The 18822-nt window shown below is 41.3% G+C and overlaps 1 protein-coding gene across 3 annotated transcripts in view; it reads right to left on the bottom strand.

Moving 5' to 3' along the window:
* The window catches only part of LOC139395256 (protein tyrosine phosphatase receptor type Ub), a 343039-nt gene that overhangs the window by 49783 nt on the left and 274434 nt on the right, over nucleotides 1-18822 (bottom strand). For all 3 annotated transcript variants that reach the window (XM_071142903.1, XM_071142905.1, XM_071142902.1), the window contains 2 exons: nucleotides 8367-8554; nucleotides 4462-4585 (listed from right to left, as the gene is read on the bottom strand). In XM_071142903.1, the coding sequence (XP_070999004.1) occupies nucleotides 4462-4585; nucleotides 8367-8554 (312 nt within the window). The remainder of the gene's footprint in view (nucleotides 1-4461; nucleotides 4586-8366; nucleotides 8555-18822) is intronic.

Genomic DNA, 18822 nt, shown 5'->3' with positions numbered 1-18822 from the left:
TTAAAACTCCATGTGACCGTTCAGTCACGGTAATCTCCTTTAATGCACTCTGGATATGCTTTGGTAGTACCCAACTTGCTAACTACCATCAGGTCTTAATGGCCTGGTACTCAGGGCACTATTTTCCCTCTAACTACTCTGAAATAAAAGCAAATGCAATTGAAAATCACAAACACTTATCATCAAAACAGTATGCCTATACTTTTAAAACTCACCTAAAGAAGTCCAACAGCAGGTTGAATCTGAGCGGAAAACATTGTTGTGGATGTTGTTTCAAAGCCTAACACCATGAAATGGACTGCACTTTCTAAGGTGATGATTAATTCAAACCAACATTTGCATATTAGAGCTTATGCAACTGTTTAAGGCCAAGCCAAGCCTGGTTACCTTGTGCTACGCTCCAAAATATCTATCCATGAGTCTGGGAGAGAATGTATAGCCCTAGGCGATGCTGTTGGTTCATTGATTATGCAGGGCAGCTAACAGTTAGCCTACAATCAGCGAATTTGTATTTGAATAGCCTAGTAATAAATAGGGGATTTTTTATAATTTAAATAATTTAATTGGGTGACATTACATTTTTCTATACAGCATATCTCACGTTTCCATCCACTTCTCTTTCCATTATGCCTTTTTCGAGTACACAGACGGCCTGTCAACGGTTTAGTGAAATATATTTTGCTGCGAAAACATGTTACTATCAATGTTCCCAAACAAATTTCACACCCAAATTAAGCACTGGGTAGCTGCAAGAACAAGGTTGGAGAGCCCATGGCATACATAGTTTGGGCAGAAAATCACAAGCAAGAGTATGCTCCTCAAACAGTGGTTAATGCGTGGAATAAAATAAGTGTTCTTAAATGTATTTCTCAAAGCACATGCTCCGCTATAAAACTGAAGTATCCGTTTGGGAAAGGGCGGCCTCAATTCGCTAATCGAGTGCATGAGGGACATGTCATTTTTCACCCCACCCTATTCCTGCCCATTTGATAATGGGCAATTCTAAATCAAAACTAGTTTTGCATATTAATAAAGACAAGATTACATTGAGAATATAGTCTGATGAGTGAAAATAAGATTAATTGATGAGAGAACAACTGTGCAGAATGAGGCAAGCAACAGAGCGCAAGCTTTTTTTGGTACTTTCTCAAATAGTGAATAGCCTATAGTCGCACCATGCAGGTCATAAATGTTTTGATTTCTAAAACATTCTAAGGTGTGTCTCATTCACAAATAAAGTTGACAAATAACTAAATCTAGTATATAGGAAATTATCACTTTTACGCTCAACATAGCCACTTCACACGTACAGCTCTGTATTGGAAAAAATATCCTTTCCATTTTATTCAGCTAAGTTTGATCATATTCTTCTTACAATAAAATCATGTCAAATAAAATAAAATAAATAGGCATATCTTCTCAGCTAAATGAACAAGCCTACAGCATATGGCATGGAAGATAGCCAAACAACATAGGCCTACAGTAGGCCAACTCATATTCTGTTCATCTGAAATACATTTTCTTTATATAATAATGTTTCTTTAGACCTGACTAAAATCAAAACTATGAAATAACACATATGGAATCATATAGTAACCTCCAAAAAAGTGTTTAATACATATTTTGAGATTCTTCAAAGTAGGCAACGTTTGCCTTGATGACAGCTTTGCACACCTGGAATGCATTTCAATTAACAGGTGTGCCTTGGTAAAAGTTACTTTGTGGAATTTCTTTCCTTCTTAATGCGTTTGAGCCAATCAGTTGTGTTGTGACAATGTAGGGGTGGTATACAGAAGAGAGCCCTATTTGGTAAAAGACCAAGTCCATATTATGGCAAGAACAGCTCAAATAAGCAAAGAGAAATGACAGTCCATCATTGCTTTAAGACATGAAGATCAGAACTTTGAACGTTTCTTCAAGTGCAGTCGCAAAAAAACATCAAACTGATGATGAAACTGGCTCTCGTGAGGACCGCCACAGGAAAGGAAGACCCAGAGTTACCTCTGCTGCAGAGGATACATTCATTAGAGTTACCAGCCTCAGAAATTGCAGCCCAAATAAATGCATCGCAGAGTTCAAGTAACAGACACATCTCAACATCAACTGTTCAGAGGAGACTGTGTGAATCAGGCTTTCATGGTCGAATTGCTGCAAAGACACAACTACTAAAGGACACCAATAAGAGGATGAGACTTCCGAGTAATGGATATTAGATTGGTGGAAATCTGGCCTTTGATCTGATGAGAACATATTTGAGATTTTTGTTTCCTATCGCTGTGTCTTTGTGAGAAGCAGAGAAGGTGAACGGATGATCTCCTCATGTGTGGTACCCACCGTGAAGCATGGAGGAGCAGGTGTGATGTGTGCGGGGGCTTTGCTGGTGACACTGTCTGTGATTTATTTCAAATTCAAGGCATGGCTACCACCGCACTCGGCAGCGATACGCAATTTGCGATTAGTGGGACTATCATTGGTTTTTCAACAGGACAATGACCCAACACGCCTCCAGGCTGTGGAAAAGCTATTTGACCAAGAAGGAGAGTGATGGTGTGCTGCATCAGATGACCTGGCCTCCATAATCACCCGACCTCAACCAAATTGAGATGGTTTGGGATGAGTTGGACGGCAGAGTGAAGGAAAAGCAGCCAACAAGTGCTTAGCATATGTGGGAACTCCTTCAAGACTGTTGGAAACGCATTCTAGGTGAAGGTGGTTGAGAAACTGCCAAGAGTGTGTAAAGCTGTCATCAAGGCAAAGTTATTTTGAAGAATCTCAAATCTCAAATATATTTTTTATTTGACACTTTTTTTGTTACTACATGATTCCTATGTGTGTTATTTCATAGTTTTGATGTCTTCACTATTATTCTACAATGTAGAAAATAGGGAAAAATAAGGAAAACCCTTGAATGAGTAGGTGTGTCCAAACTTTTGACTGGTCCTGTATATAAACTCAGCATAAAAAGAAACTTCCAATTTTCAGGACCCTGTCTTTCAAAGATAATTCGTAAAAATCCAAATAACTTCACAGATCTTCATTGTAAAGGGTTTAAACACTGTTTCCCATGCTTGTTCAATGAACCATAAACAATTAATGAACATCGTTAAGACACTAGCTTAGAGACGGTAGGCAATTAAGCTCACAGTTATGAAAACTCAGGACACTAACGAGGCCTTTCCACTGACTCTGAAAAACACCAAAAGATAGATGCCCAGGGTCTGAGCTCATCTGCGTTAACGTGCCTTAGGCATATTGCAAGGAGGCATGAGGACTGCAGATGTGGCCAGGGCAATAAATTGCAATGTCCGTACTGTGACAGACAGCTGATCGTCCTCACAGTGGCAGACCACGTGTAACAATACCTGCACAGGATCGGTATATCGGAACATCACATCTGCGGGACAGGAACAGGATGGCAACAACAACTGCCCGAGTTACACCAGGAACGCACAATCCCTCCATCAGTGCACAGACTGTCTACAATAGGCCGAGAGAGGCTGGACTGAGGGCATGTAGGCCTGTTGTAAAGGCAGGTCCTCACCAGACATCACCAGCAACATCACCACCTATGGGCACAAACCCATCGTCACTGGACCAGACAGGACTGGCAAAAAGTGCTCTTCACTGACAAGTTGCGGTTTTGTCTGACCAGGGGTGATGGTCGGATTCGCGCTCATCGTCGAATGAATGAGCATTACACCGAGGCCTGTACTCTGGAGCGGGATCGATTTGGAGGTTTCCGTCATTGTCTTGGGCGGTGTGTCACAGCATCATCGGACTGAGCTCGTTGTCATTGCAGGCAATCTCAACGCTGTGTGTTACAAGGAAGACATCCTCCTCCCTCATGTGGTACACATCCTGCAGGCTCATCCTGATATGACCCTCCAGCATGACAATGTCACCAGCCATACTGCTCGTTCTGTGTGTGATTTCCTGCAAGACAGGAATGTCGGTGTTCTGCCATGGCCAGAGAAGAGCCCGGATCTCAATCCCATTGAGCACGTCTGGGACCTGTTGGAATGGAGGGTGAGGGCTAGGGCCATTCCCCCAGAAATGTCTGGGAACTTGCAGGTGGAAGAGTGTCCAGCAAGAACTGGCAAATCGGGTGGCCACACCAGATACTGACCGTTTGATTTTGACCCCCCCTTTGTTCAGGGACACATTTTTCCATTTGTGTTAGTTACATACATGTCTGTGGAACTTGTTCAGTTTATGTCTCAGTTGTTGAATCTTGTTATGTTCATACAAATATTTACACATGTTGAGTTGGCTGAAAATAAACACAGTTGACAGTGAGAGGTTGTTTCTTTTTTTGCTGAGAATATGCATTTTTAGCTCAGGTTCTTCCACTAAGGTAAATATATATATTTTACATGGAAGACCTGGCCAAAAGATCTCACATATCAATAATTACATGGCAAAAGAATAGAACACATATTTGTGATTGACAATATTGCTTACGGTGATCAGTGCTTTCGTCACAAGAGGGCTGGCATGTCCATGATGACTTACATCCCATCAACGTGTCATGCCTCCCTTTAGTTTTGTCCTTCTTTTTGGTGCAGTCCCAGCCATCAAAGAAGCTCTGTCGAGGTTTAGGGAAGTACATGTTAATGATACTGTTACCAATACCACTCTTCCCCTATCGTGTCAAACATATTTACAATGTGTCTCTTCTAAACCATTATATCTGCAGTTGTCTGTTGTGTTTGAGTGATGTAAGGGGGAAATAGAAAATGAGTGGGTATAATTGCAGCAATATCTGTCAAGTAGTGAGCCAATGCATACATCATGACGCTGTAGTGCTTTTCAAAGACCATTCGGACTGAAAGGGAGTTCAAAAGCATCATAGATGCTACCTGTTCACATTAACTAAGTTCACATTAACTGATAATGCAGAACGTGTGGAAGAGCCTTTGCTACAGGGAGGGGTTGAGGGCCCTTGGAGTGTGGTGTCAGGAAAACAACCTCACACTCAACGTCATCAAAACAAAGGAGATGATCGTGGACTTCAGGAAAGAGCAGAGGGAGCACCCCCCCATCCACATCGACGGGCCAGTAGTGCAGAAGGTGGAACATTTTAAGTTCCTTGGCGTACACATCACTGACAAACTGAAATGGTCCACTCACACAGACAGCGTGGTGAAGAAGGCGCAACAGCGCCTCTTCAACCTCCAGAGGCTGAAGAAATTTGGCTTGTCACCAAAAACTTTTACAGATGCACAATCGAGAGCATCCTGTCGGGGTGTATCACCGCCTGGTACGGCAACTGCTCTGCCCACAACCGCAAAGCTCTCCAGAGTATAGTGCACAACGCATCACCGGGGGCAAACTACCTGCCCTCCAAGACACCTTCACCACCCGATGTCACAGGAAGGCCAAAAATATCATCAAGAACAACATCCATCAGCCACTGCCTGTTCACTCCGCTATCATCCAGAAGGAGAGTTCAGTACAGGTGCATCAAAGCCAGGACCGAGAGACTGAAAAACAGATTCCATCTCAAGGCCATCAGACTGTTAAACAGCCATCACTAACATTGAGTGCCTGCCACCAACATACTGACTCAAATCTCTAGCCACTTTAATAATAAAAAATTGGATGTAATAAATGTATCACTGGTCACTTTAAACAGTGCCACTTGATATAATGTTTACATACCCCACATTACTCATATGTATATATTGTACTCTATACCATCTACTGCATCCTGCCTATGCCGTTCGGCCATCGCTCATCCATATATTTATGTACATATTCTTATTCATTCCTTTACACTTGTGTGTATAAGGTAGTTGTTGTGAAATTGTTAGATAACTTGTTAGATATTACTGCATGGTCGGAACTAGAAGCACAAGCATTTCGCTACACTCGCCTTAACATCTGCTAACCATATGCATGTGACCAGCAAAATTTGATTTGATTTTCTCTCTCTGTGTGTGAACATGAAGCTCTCTAGTGAATCCCATACATCCTGGCTAGTCACGGCTCCATGCACAACTCTGTTCCAACAAGTTCCTCTCATCAACATGCTTCACTATCGCCATCCCATGACATTCCTGACTAAAGGACAACCCCAGCAGTGGGATCCAGCTCTATTATGCTCTCATCAGCCAAACTACTCCTCTCCCCTAGTATGTGGGGCCAAGTCCCCGCCCACACACACCTGTGGTTGTTCAGCCACCAGAGGGGACTGTGGGTGAATCCAAGCCTGCATGCTGAGCAGGGGATTAGAGAGAGAGAGTAACCACCCAAACCCTGTCTAGGGAGGGGGGGGTTGCAGGGAGGGGTTAATTGGTTCTGAGGATCACACAAAAAATTAAGAGAAAACTCGGATGAAAGACAAAGACGAGACACAGTGAAGAACAGTCTGAGCCATTACATGACTGTGTCATGAATAATTTTGCTGCAGTGGTTTCAAATTATCGCTGTCTTTTTTTCTCCCCCAGTGCAATATCACTATGTCAACCATCCCACCGGTGTTGACTACGTTCCTTTTTCCTATTCATAATGACAGTATAAGTCAACATCCTGAAGACACAATTCAAAAACCTTGGCTGTGATCTGGGAAAACAGTTCTTGTTGTGTTTACTTCATTCCACACACACAAACCTTCTCTACTGTATCTAGACATAAAATAAATCGATCGATTATGCCTTTCAAGCTTTGCCTCAAGGTGATGCCCTGTACAGCATAGTGAATACCTCAGTTCTCTACATCTTAGTGTTTACCTGCAAGTAACTGCAGTGGGAATACAGGTCCACCCACAGCTCAGACATGCCAGTCCCTTCCAACGCACTGCAGAGAGCTGATCAATATCTCTGAATGTCCTACATTGGCATTCCACTGGGAAATAAAGCCTAGGCGGTCAGGAGAGCACGATAGTCCTCATTGTTTTCAATTGTAATGGAGAGAGACATAGATAGAGAAAATACAGGGAGCTGAATATAGATTTTTGTTGTGGAGAGTTTTGCCTGTGGGGGACAGTTTAATGAGTCTACAAGCGGAGTTCCAGAACCAGAAGGGCAAGCATGTAGCCAGGGAGAAATTGGGGAGTGAGATATTTTCTATCTTTTCCTTGACATGTGACAGGGAAACCACAGGCAACAGACAGGGATGTAGCTCACCCCAGAGTCTGCTGTTGACTGGAGAAGTACCCCACCGGGGACAAATGTTTCAGGGCTGTTTGCCCTCCAAAATGTGGCCCGACGCATCCAGAGAGCCATGGAAATCAGCCGTTACAGAGGTACTGGAATAATAAGTGGGTTCAGTTCTGCTTCTCTCCCAAAACAAAAACATTTCCCTCTCTACCTACGGTAAAGTACAGACTCAATTCCACAGTCTGAATGTCGAAAGATTTTATTTTATTTATTTAACTAGGCAAGTCAGTTAAGAACAAATTCTTATTTACAATAACGGCCTACCCAGGCCAAACTCCCCTATCCAGGACGATGCTGAGCCAATTGTGCACCGCCCTATGGGAGTCCCGATCACGGCTGGTTGTGATACAGCCCAGGATCAAAACAGGGTCTGTAGTGGCGCCTCTAGCACTGTGATGCAGTGCCTTAGACCGCTGCGCCACTTGGGAGCCCTCAGGAGATAAGTGAACCAAGCGAGACTCTCCTTAACACACACTCCCTGATGCATAAAGAAGTTTGGAACAGAGCCTATAAGTCCCCCAAGGCTTCGCTCCTTAATTGTAGGCAATGATTTCACAAAATGTCTCCCTCGTTGTGCCGTGCACCACTTAAGAACACTTTCAACTTGGTGGCATCCTATACATCACACCACAGCCACTTGGCAGTGGTGAAGCCCAAAAGCCTCTATTTAGAATTGTCCTCCAACCAGAGTACAGAGGATCTTCTTTTATCATTGTGGTACTGGAGGACAGCCAGGGGTTGGGAGCCACCGAGCCCCCGATGCTGAGGCAATTGGCGGTCACTGGGCTGGGGAACAAAGGGCCTCCTGGTCTGGAGAACACCTGGGGATTAGGGGGCTTCATCAGCTACACTGCTACAGCAACTCTGACAGAGGGGCTATCTGAGCTCCAGACAATGATGATTTAATAGTCTCACAGTCAACTTGGTCCAAGAAGTTTATTTTAACCCTGATCATACATTTCTGCAGTCTGTAAGAACTGGGATGTGAGTGATAACTTCACACAATCTGACTATTAACTGGATAATCTATCTACAATTTTGATTTATAAATTATGAAAATTTCTACATTTTAAACCCCTAAACAGTGTATGATGACATGACTACAAACTTCTATTTTGTCACACCTTCCCCAGCAATACACCTTTATACCATCCAAACGCACATCAGCCACAACCATGCACATCAGCCACAACCCATACTGCCTACCTCATACTCCTGTTTGAAGCCGTAGCCCTCTGCAGTTTTCATCTGGTTGATGTGTTGGAGAAGGTCGGCCACGCGCACAGCAGGGTGGAGCTGACCAGTGTGGTAGGGTGAGCCCTTACGCCCACACTGGCGTCGCGGCGAACCCCCCAGAAGACTACTGGACTCGTTCACTGAGCTACGCTGCTCACCTGTGAGAGGAGGACAAAGGAAGGGGGCACCGTTAGGCATAGAGCTACACACAAAAGGTGGTATAGCCTGTTTTAGAGAGATGTAATGATCGAATATTGTAAAAGCTTTCATTGTCTGCTTATGTGCCCCCGTTATTTATCCTACGGTTCTGACTTGATGTACAGGGAGAATACTGTAAGAACGGCCCATGACCTGAATTATGTCGCTCTGTCAATTAAAAAAATGCTGAACAAATAGGCGACATTATAAGCTACATCCGTTTCAGCTTGCTCATGTCCTAATCCAAATTACAGCATGCCTCTTAACTGCTTATCGTCATATATGCCATTGCCATAATTTGTACATCTGCATTATTATATTGCTTATATAGGTCTCTCATATTAGCATCTTATTAATAATTTTAGGCGATGTTAATTGCGTTTTACATTGTGTGTTATAATTAGCTAGGCTGATTTTCTACACGAGGGGGGTGGTAAGTTACAGACCCAACAACATTATATAATAGTATCCCCTCCTTGACAGTCTCTTTTGTTCAACAAAAAGTTCAGTAATAGACCAATGTAATTCCAGTTCATATTGCGAGGGTTGTTTTGTTTGCACAATGCGCTGTATATTGTCTATAAAAGTGGATCCTCATGATTGAATTGTCCTTCCTTTTTAGACCACATAGGCCTATTAAAACACTTCAAATGGTAGACTAACAGCTGAGTCGGGGTCTCTCTCTTTCTGTGGTGACTTAAAGAAGAGTAAAGTTAAGGCCTCAACATCTTGCAGAATTTATCTGAACTAACATCTGAATTTCTGTCGCTGTCCATTTCAAAATTGCTGAATGACTCGGCCTACCTCATCGCAGCTCGTTTTGCTTGCACTTGCTTATACATAGAGCTAAGCGTTAATTATATAAGAACAAACATTGTGAATTTACTGAACATAAATGTAATAATGTTTGAGTGTTGTTCCAAAGGGAAAACTAGTCGACATTCATTATTATTGAAAGAGAATGTGGTTCTTATCCAGTTACACAAATCAACAAGGAGTCAATAGAAACCATATTTATTTAATCAAGTCAGCCATAAGCTCCACTCTCGGGACAGCTTTAAGTGGACCCTAAACTTCTGTGGGCACCGTTTGTCAGTTATAGTGCATTAACTGCATTTAATGCGTTGTTTAGAGAAAAAAATGGGTTGTTTGACATGCTAAAACGCCACTGCATAGGCTATAGGTATATAGAAAAATGAATGTGTCAGATTGGACTCAGCTATTGTATGTATTATTTAAGTTGCTGACAGTAAAGTGAGATTAGTTTGTTATATAGGTTTGTTTGGGTAGTAATATTTGATTGAGATGACACCATCCAGTCTCTCTTTGATTAACTATTAAGTACATCAGGGCCCAGTTGTATAAAACATCTTAAGTGTTTCCCTTAAGGAATAATTTTCCATTACCTAATGGAATTGTTTAAGGGTGTTGCATAGAGCCCCTCAAATATTTCCATAGTTTGAAGGCATGTATGGCAGAAAGAGTATCTGGTTACCATGGAGACGTCCAGATTCACTGACTAAACTCAAAGAGATTGCTTTCATTTTGTGAGATAGCAAAATAAAACTTCTACAAATCAAGACAGGATAACCAAATTGCTTCAGAAGGTAATAAACCACATTTCTTGTAGTTACTTTTTTCTCAACTTGTTTATATTACTTTCTAGTACGTCAAGCTAGCTTGCAGAGTAGCTATGTCCTCTGGGTCAATTATGGGGATGTTTTATTATTTTTTAAAATGTTTTTATTCTTTATATGGTAAGTTCACACTACAATCACCCCAGTTTTTTTTAAAACCTCTCTATCAAAGTATTTTATGCAATTTAAACCTCAATTTCACTGTTTACCCTTGTCCCTGACCCAAAATGTTGAGTTTCTACTATGTTTTTCTATGAGAAAACATTAATAATTACACATTATATAATGTTATCTACTAGAGAAAGAGTCAATTAAATCAAATATATATCAATATTTATTGTGAGTATGCCCTTTATATTATTATTTACACAACATACCTGTCCTTTGATAGTGGTGTCATTTCCACCAATGAGGGCAAATTCCTCAATAAAGTTTTGTCAAGAGAATGTTAACTTAGTTATCATGGAAACATATTGTGACGCTGAAGCACATCGCTGCAGTGGACAGTTGTTCCAGATGTGATGTCCAGAAGTTGAAGCTAAATCTAGGAAAATATTGCTTGTGGAGAGAATATTTTTTAATTGTCATTCATTTTTAAACAGGCTATAATTTCTTTCATTTGTGGTAGAATTTTGAGAAAAAAATGTAGATGATGTATTTAGTGTAAACTCTATGCTAGCCGAAATTCTAGCCAAAGCATGCTAACCAGTCTGTTATTCTTTGCTCAAAACTGTAGAAGCGTAATTTCCATTAAAGTAATTTCCATCTCAAACTTAACAGTGGTGGAGATGACAGAACGTGGCAAAAATTACAAACATCTATTATGTTATTACTTTTGGTTTATTTAATCATGGTTTAAATCAATTGAATCTAGAAAATGCTCCAAGGTGTGCACAAGTTGAAAAAACTTAAGTAGTATTGTTCTTTGCTTTTAAAAGATGCCACATAAAACAGCAGAGGTCACAGACATAGAAACAAAATAAAAATAAATATCCTATACGATTACCAGGAACATCTGCAAATAGACAGGGAGAGATGCTGGAAGAAAAAAAGAAAAGGGAGAAGTGAAATCTATCTCTGAGTTTACAAAGCGAAAACAAAGAAGAAAGGGAAGGAAATGGAAATGCAACCAACGGAATAGAAGACATATTTGAAAGAGAACAGTTGCAATGAGACCTACCTATCAGGCAAACACACCACCTCAGTCACCAGATGACTTGCAGCCAGAGCATGAGGACAACATACCTGCCTCTAACTTACCTACCCCTAACTTACCTGCCCCTGATTCCCCTTCCTCATCATCTGCAACAGGAATGAGAAGTCGGATACTTGTTGGAAGGAAAAGGTTTGGAAGAAGTCGCTCAAAAACAGAGATCTTTGCATGACAAATGTCAAACTTGATAAAACTTTACGGAAAGCTGAGAAATACAAAATAAAGTATGATCAACTGATGAAGAAAATGGAGAGACAAGATTCCCCAAAGACAAAACAGGAAATGAAGGGAACTCCGAAGGATTTTATAGTTTCAAAATGGCATCATTACAGAGTTAAAGCAAAAGTATAAAAACATGTTTGCAGTGCCAAGGACAAACAAATGGCTTCAAAAATGCTCAGAGGCAACATCCTGAGAAAGTATGGCCTGGTCAAAGGGCAAATGAAAACAGGCCAACAAGTCTTCAATACTCCAGGAAAAAAAGTGTAACATAATTACAAAGCCACAGAAGAGAAAATCACTAGATTCTATGAACGTGATGACAACAGTAGAGCAACAACAGAGAAAAAGGACACACTAATGAGGAACAAGAAGAAAATCAGTAGTGCTTCTTGAATGGCACAATTCAGAACCTTTATCAGAATTTTAAGAGGGAATATTCAGAGATGAAAATGTCCTGTGAATTCTGCAGAAGACATCCTTTTGGGGTTGTCAAGCCAACAGTCCAGGATAGGGACACATGCCTCTGCAAAACCCATGCCAACCTCCAGCTCACGGCGGCTCATGGCGGTAAAACTACAGCATCACAAAGAGTCTTTGCGCTGTTAGAACCTGAAGAAAGAGTGCATGTACAGAGTGCTCCCTTTGCCAAGCAAAAGAGCCAACATCTGCTGGTGAGCAGACATGGTGGTTTGAGTTGAAAAACAAAGCTGAAGAGAGAGAAGGAAAAACCAAGAGGGAAACTTGGAGAAGTTCACAGTACATTTGACAGTAAAAGAAAAGGTGTGTGGAACACTGCAGATTCTGCTGGAGGACTTCTCCAAAGGATTGAAAGAGAAGTTGGGGGAAATACAAGTACATCATTCAACATCAATACTCCAAACAGAGAATTAAAAGAGAACCTCCAGAAAGAGGAGATCATCGTGCATATTGACTTTGCAAAGATCTACCTGTATAATTACACTAGTGAAATACAGGCAGTTCACTTTGGTGTATCTCACAAGCAGGTGAACCTCCAGACCTGTGTTGAATATACCACAAATTATACAGTTGGCCTTGGCTCATTGAGCTCTTCTATGCGAATGACCCCCCTGCAATCTGGGCCCATATCTCAAAAACACTGGCCTGCTTCTTTGAGCCCTGCCCATCAGCTACTTTTGGAAACATACTTTGTCTTAAATTAATTAAAAGATTAACAATGGTTGTTGTTCAAACTGTTTGTAATAAAATATTGTTTTCATACTTATTTTTTTTTATTTTTTTTTACATAGATTTGTTTTAGATAGGGAAATCATATGGTCGTTATCATAATCTCTCAAAAAGAGTGGGTGGAAATCTCTCATTTTTCATGATAAATAAAAAAAAATCAGTTTATACATTCAGGCATTGTGTTGAATTATTAATATTAGAAAAACTAATAATCACTTAAATTATTCAATACAAATTAATGTACACATGTGTTATAAATTCGTTTTAAGATGTTTCATTTTCAACTAAAATTGCCATGATGGAAATTACATTTGTTTATGGCTGTCTGAGAAAAATGACAAAAATGTATACACTGCTCAAAAAAATAAAGGGAACACTAAAATAACACCTAAAATAACACATCCTAGGTCTGAATGAATTAAATATTCGTATTAAATACTTTTTCCTTTACATAGTTGAATGTGCTGACAAAAAAATCACACAAAAAATAATCAATGGAAATCAAATTTATCAACCCATGGAGGTCTGGATTTGGAGTCACACTCAAAATTAAAGTGGAAAACCACACTACAGGCTGATCCAACTTTGATGTAATGTCCTTAAAACAAGTCCAAATGAGGCTCAGTAGTGTGTGTGGCCTCCACGTGCCTGTATGACCTCCCTACAATGCCTGGGCATGCTCCTGATGAGGTGGCGGATTGTCTCCTGAGGGATCTCCTCCCAGACATGGACTAAGGCATCCGCCAATTTCTGGACAGTCTGTGGTATAACGTGGCGTTGGTGGATGGAGCGAGACATGATGTCCCAGATGTGCTCAATTGGATTCAGGTCTGGGGAACGGGCGGGCCAGTCCATAGCATCAATGCCTTCCTCTTGCAGGAACTGCTGACACACTCCAGCCACATGAGGTCTAGCATTGTCTTGCATTAGGAGGAACCCAGGGCCAACCGCACCAGCATATGGTCTCACAAGGGGTCTGAGGATCTCATCTCGGTACCTAATGGCAGTCAGGCTACCTCTGGCGAGCACATGGAGGGCTGTGCGGCCCCCAAAGAAATGCCATCCCACACCATGACTGACCCACCGCCAAACCGGTCATGCTGGAGGATGTTACAGGCAGCAGAACGTTCTCCACGGCGTCTACAGACTATGTCACGTCTGTCTCATGTGCTCAGTGTGAACCTGCTTTCATCTGTGAAGAGAACAGGGCGCCAGTGGCGAATTTGCCAATCTTAGGGTTCTCTGGCAAATGCCAAATGTCCTGCACGGTGTTGGGCTGTAAGCACAACCCCCACCTGTGGACGTCGGGCCCTCATACCACCCTCATGGAGTCTGTTTCTGACCGTTTGAGCAGACACATGCACATTTGTGGCCTGCTGGAGGTCATTTTGCAGGGCTCTGGCAGTGCTCCTCCTGCTCCTCCTTGCACAAAAGCGGAGGTAGCGGTCCTGCTGCTGGGTTGTTGCCCTTCTATGGCCTCCTCCACATCTCCTGATGTACTGACCTGTCTCCTGGTAGCGCCTCCATGCTCTGGACACTACGCTGACAGTCACAGCAAACCTTCTTGCCACAGTTCGCATTGATGTGCCATCCTGGATGAGCTGCACTACCTGAGCCACTTGTGTGGGTTGTAGACTCCGTCTCATGCTACCACTAGAGTGAAAGCACCGCCAGCATTCAAAAGTGACCAAAACATCAGCCAGGAAGCATAGGAACTGAAAAGTGGTCTGTGGTCACCACCTGCAGAACCACTCCTTTATTGGGGTTGTCTTGCTAATTGCCTATAATTTACACCTGTTGTCTATTCCATTTGCACAACAGCATGTGAAATTTATTGTCAATCAGTGTTGCTTCCTAAGTGGACAGTATGATTTCACAGAAGTGTGATTGACTTGGAGTTACATTGTGTTGTTTAAGTGAGCAGTGTACATTTTTGAGCAGTGTACATTCCTGAATACTACGATCACAGCCATTATCAGATATTATTTCTAGACAAATCAAAGACAAGTAGAATAGTGGTAAAATGGTGTTTCAGTAAGTTTCATTTCTGAAAGCTTGCAGGGCCAAAGTGCCCAAAGTTGCAGAATCACCCAGCTAAATATAACTAGCCAGCTAGCTTTCTAGCCATGGATTGTGCACCTTCCATTATTTAGCTAAGGAACTACAGTAGCTGATTGATGTTTTCCTTTTGTAACCAGAGCAGATGAAGGCAACATTAATCTCCACAAATGCTATTTACATCGATACTGAATGAAGCAGTTAAGGGACTTCATGGGCACCCTTTACTTTTTCACTTAATTTAACATTTAACCTTAAATGTTTGTTGCAACTGACTTAAAGATAAGGAAAATGTAAGGGAAAAGATAGGGGGGAAATTAACTTAAAGTGTTTTACAGTGGTTGCTCCATAAATGTTGTGATTATGCTGATAAATTAGAGGTAATTTGTGGTTTAGCACGGTACCCTACGTCACCACTTCATCGCTCCAGACCAGCGCAAGGGGGAGCTAGAGCACTGAGTATGTTTTTGGGTCCTACTGTGTCTCTAATTGACAATGAATGGGCGACATAAACCTAAATAGAAACTGATAATTGTGCTCATGACTGTAGGTTTTTCTCCCTCTAATTAGCCTCTCTGGGATAGGCTTCCCGTCAGTGGGACACCTGTCGACAGCTTCCGGTGAAATTGGAGGGCGCGCAATTCAATTAAATAAATCATTAAAATTATGGATATTAAACATCTAGGTACTTATATCGGTTAAAAGCTTAAATTATTGTTAATCTAACTGCATTGTCTGATGTGATTGTTTGAAGACGGCGTGCCACATCAAAATATTTTTCAACCAGCACAGGCTTCGTAAATTTCACAAATAGCGATTAAATATTCAATTACTTTTTGAAAATATTCCTCTGACTTGCAATCCGAAGGGTCCCAGCTACAACATGCATGGTCGTTTTGTTAGATAACATCCTTCTTTATATCCCAAAGTCAGTTTAGTTGACACCATCAATTTGAGTAATCCACTAGTTAAACGTGCAGAGAAAGGAATCCGAAAAGCTACTGCTAAACGTTGTTAAAACAAGTCAAAATACATTTCTATTTAATCCTCAGGTACCCTAAAATGTAATTAAACCATAATATTTCATACGGAATGTAGTATGTTCAATAGAAAAGCCAAATTAGCAAGTGCGCGTCCTCTTCGTCGCACGACACAGACTGATTTCCAACTCTGACTCCCAGTACCAAAACTCAAAATTCTTCCTCTTTTGGGAAGAAACAAGCCTGAAACCTTGAACAAAGACTTGGTTTTGGTTTTTATTTGGATTGTCTCCTACCAAATCAATTGTGTTATAGTGTCATACATTATTTTACATTTTTACAAACTTCAAAGTGTTTTCTATCCAATGGTACCAATTATATGCATATCCTGGCTTCTGGGCCTGAGTAACAGGCAGTTTACTTTGGGCACATCAGTCAGACAGGAAGTGGAGAAAAATAGACCCTTGCCTGAAGAAGAAACATAAATAAATAAATTGAAATAAAATGTTTTTACAAATTAGTAACAATGTCTCACCCCATGTTCAAGAACAGCCTTTTTCCTCGTTCATTTTACGTTATTTGATAACAAAATCTCCAAAATATTATTTTTTTAACAAAGCAATTATTATTATTATTATTATTATTATTATTATTATTATTATTATTATTATTATTATGTAAAAGCCCATTGGATATTCTCACAGATACATTATTAACCCTGCTTTTAGCAGGACAATATATGTTTGTCATAGCTCCTGAGTTGTGTACAATGGGATTGCCTTGCAGTTCTCCAGCAGTTCTCCAGCTGTATCCACTGAAAGTGTGTGAGGTTCAAGGCACGAGGGCAGGGGGCACGGCATAGGTTGCAGAGCCGCACACAGAAGACAGACTTAGCCCATGGAGGAGGGATAGGGGTGGACCCCCACCCCGCCACACTCGGTAGCACAAAGCAACACTTTAAGGGGCATTGCACTAATAATGGCGCAGACTAGAGAAACGTTCCCGCTGTTCTAGCAGGTAGCTGGACAATAGACTTGCCTAGGGGGAGAATTCTATCGAAATAAATGTTTTGGCCTTTACAAATATTATTTTGGCCTTTATTCAGATTAAAAATAAAATAAAAAATTGAGCGATTGTAAACGAAATAACCTCCAAATTATCAAGTTGATGGCACAGTCATGTAGCCAACACGTACATAAAGCTGAGTGACTCACTCATTCATGGCTTTGGATCAAAATAAATAACGTACCAACATTCGTTCTGATAGTCTTTAATTAAAAAATGTTTTGGTTATCCTGACCTGGACACCCATTATGGGCTATAGGCAGGACAATATGCCTTTACCAACACCTCTCTCTGTACATTGATACTTTGTGGATGGGGCCTCCTCAGTGGCGCAGCTGTCTAAGTCACCGCATCGCAATGCAAAATGCGCTTCTACAGATACCTGTGCCGGCCGCCACCTGGAGACCCATGAGGTGGCTTTTGGTTTTAATTTAGAAACCTCCAATCCTCAAAATGTAATTATTGGGGGTTATTATTGAGGGTCACGTCATATTTTTTTTAGATACAGTGCCTTGCGAAAGTATTCGGCCCCCTTGAACTTTGCGACCTTTTGCCACATTTCAGGCTTCAAACATAAAGATATAAAACTGTATTTTTTTGTATGATTGTGGGACACAATCATGAAGTGGAACGACATTTATTGGATATTTCAAACTTTTTTAACAAATCAAAAACTGAAAAATTGGGCGTGCAAAATTATTCAGCCCTCTTAAGTTAATACTTTGTAGCGCCACCTTTTGCTGCGATTACAGCTGTAAGTCGCTTGGGGTATGTCTCTATCAGTTTTGCACATCGAGAGACTGAAATGTTTTCCCATTCCTCCTTGCAAAACAGCTCGAGCTCAGTGAGGTTGGATGGAGAGCATTTGTGAACAGCAGTTTTCAGTTCTTTCCACAGATTCTCGATTGGATTCAGGTCTGGACTTTGACTTGGCCATTCTAACACCTGGATATGTTTATTTTTGAACCATTCCATTGTAGATTTTGCTTTATGTTTTGGATCATTGTCTTGTTGGAAGACAAATCTCTGTCCCAGTCTCAGGTCTTTTGCAGACTCCATCAGGTTTTCTTCCAGAATGGTCCTGTATTTGGCTCCATCCATCTTCCCATCAATTTTAACCATCTTCCCTGTCCCTGCTGAAGAAAAGCAGGCCCAAACCATGATGCTGCCACCACCATGTTTGACAGTGGGGATGGTGTGTTCAGGGTGTTGCTTTTACGCCAAACATAACGTTTTGCATTGTTGCCAAAAAGTTCCATTTTGGTTTAATCTGACCAGAGCACCTTCCACATGTTTGGTGTGTCTCCCAGGTGGCTTGTGGCAAACTTTAAACGACACTTTTTATGGATATCTTTAAGAAATGGCTTTCTTCTTGCCACTCTTCCATAAAGGCCAGATTTGTGCAATATACGACTGATTGTTGTCCTATGGACAGAATCTCCCACCTCAGCTGTAGATCTCTGCAGTTCATCCAGAGTGATCATGGGCCTCTTGGCTGCATCTCTGATCAGTCTTCTCCTTGTATGAGCTGAAGGTTTAGAGGGACGGCCAGGTCTTGGTAGATTTGCAGTGGTCTGATACTCCTTCCATTTCAATATTATCGCTTGCACAGTGCTCCTTGGGATGTTTAAAGCTTGGGAAATCTTTTTGTATCCAAATCCGGCTTTAAACTTCTTCACAACAGTATCTCGGACCTGCCTGGTGTGTTCCTTGTTCTTCATGATGCTCTCTGCGCTTTTAACGGACCTCTGAGACTATCACAGTGCAGGTGCATTTATACGGAGACTTGATTACACACAGGTGGATTGTATTTATCATCATTAGTCATTTAGGTCAACATTGGATCA

The sequence above is a fragment of the Oncorhynchus clarkii genome, chromosome 3 (assembly GCF_045791955.1).
Source record: "Oncorhynchus clarkii lewisi isolate Uvic-CL-2024 chromosome 3, UVic_Ocla_1.0, whole genome shotgun sequence".
Lineage (NCBI taxonomy): Eukaryota > Metazoa > Chordata > Actinopteri > Salmoniformes > Salmonidae > Oncorhynchus > Oncorhynchus clarkii.
Note: the sequence above shows the minus strand (reverse complement) of the source record. Positions and strands in the feature narration are given on the sequence as shown.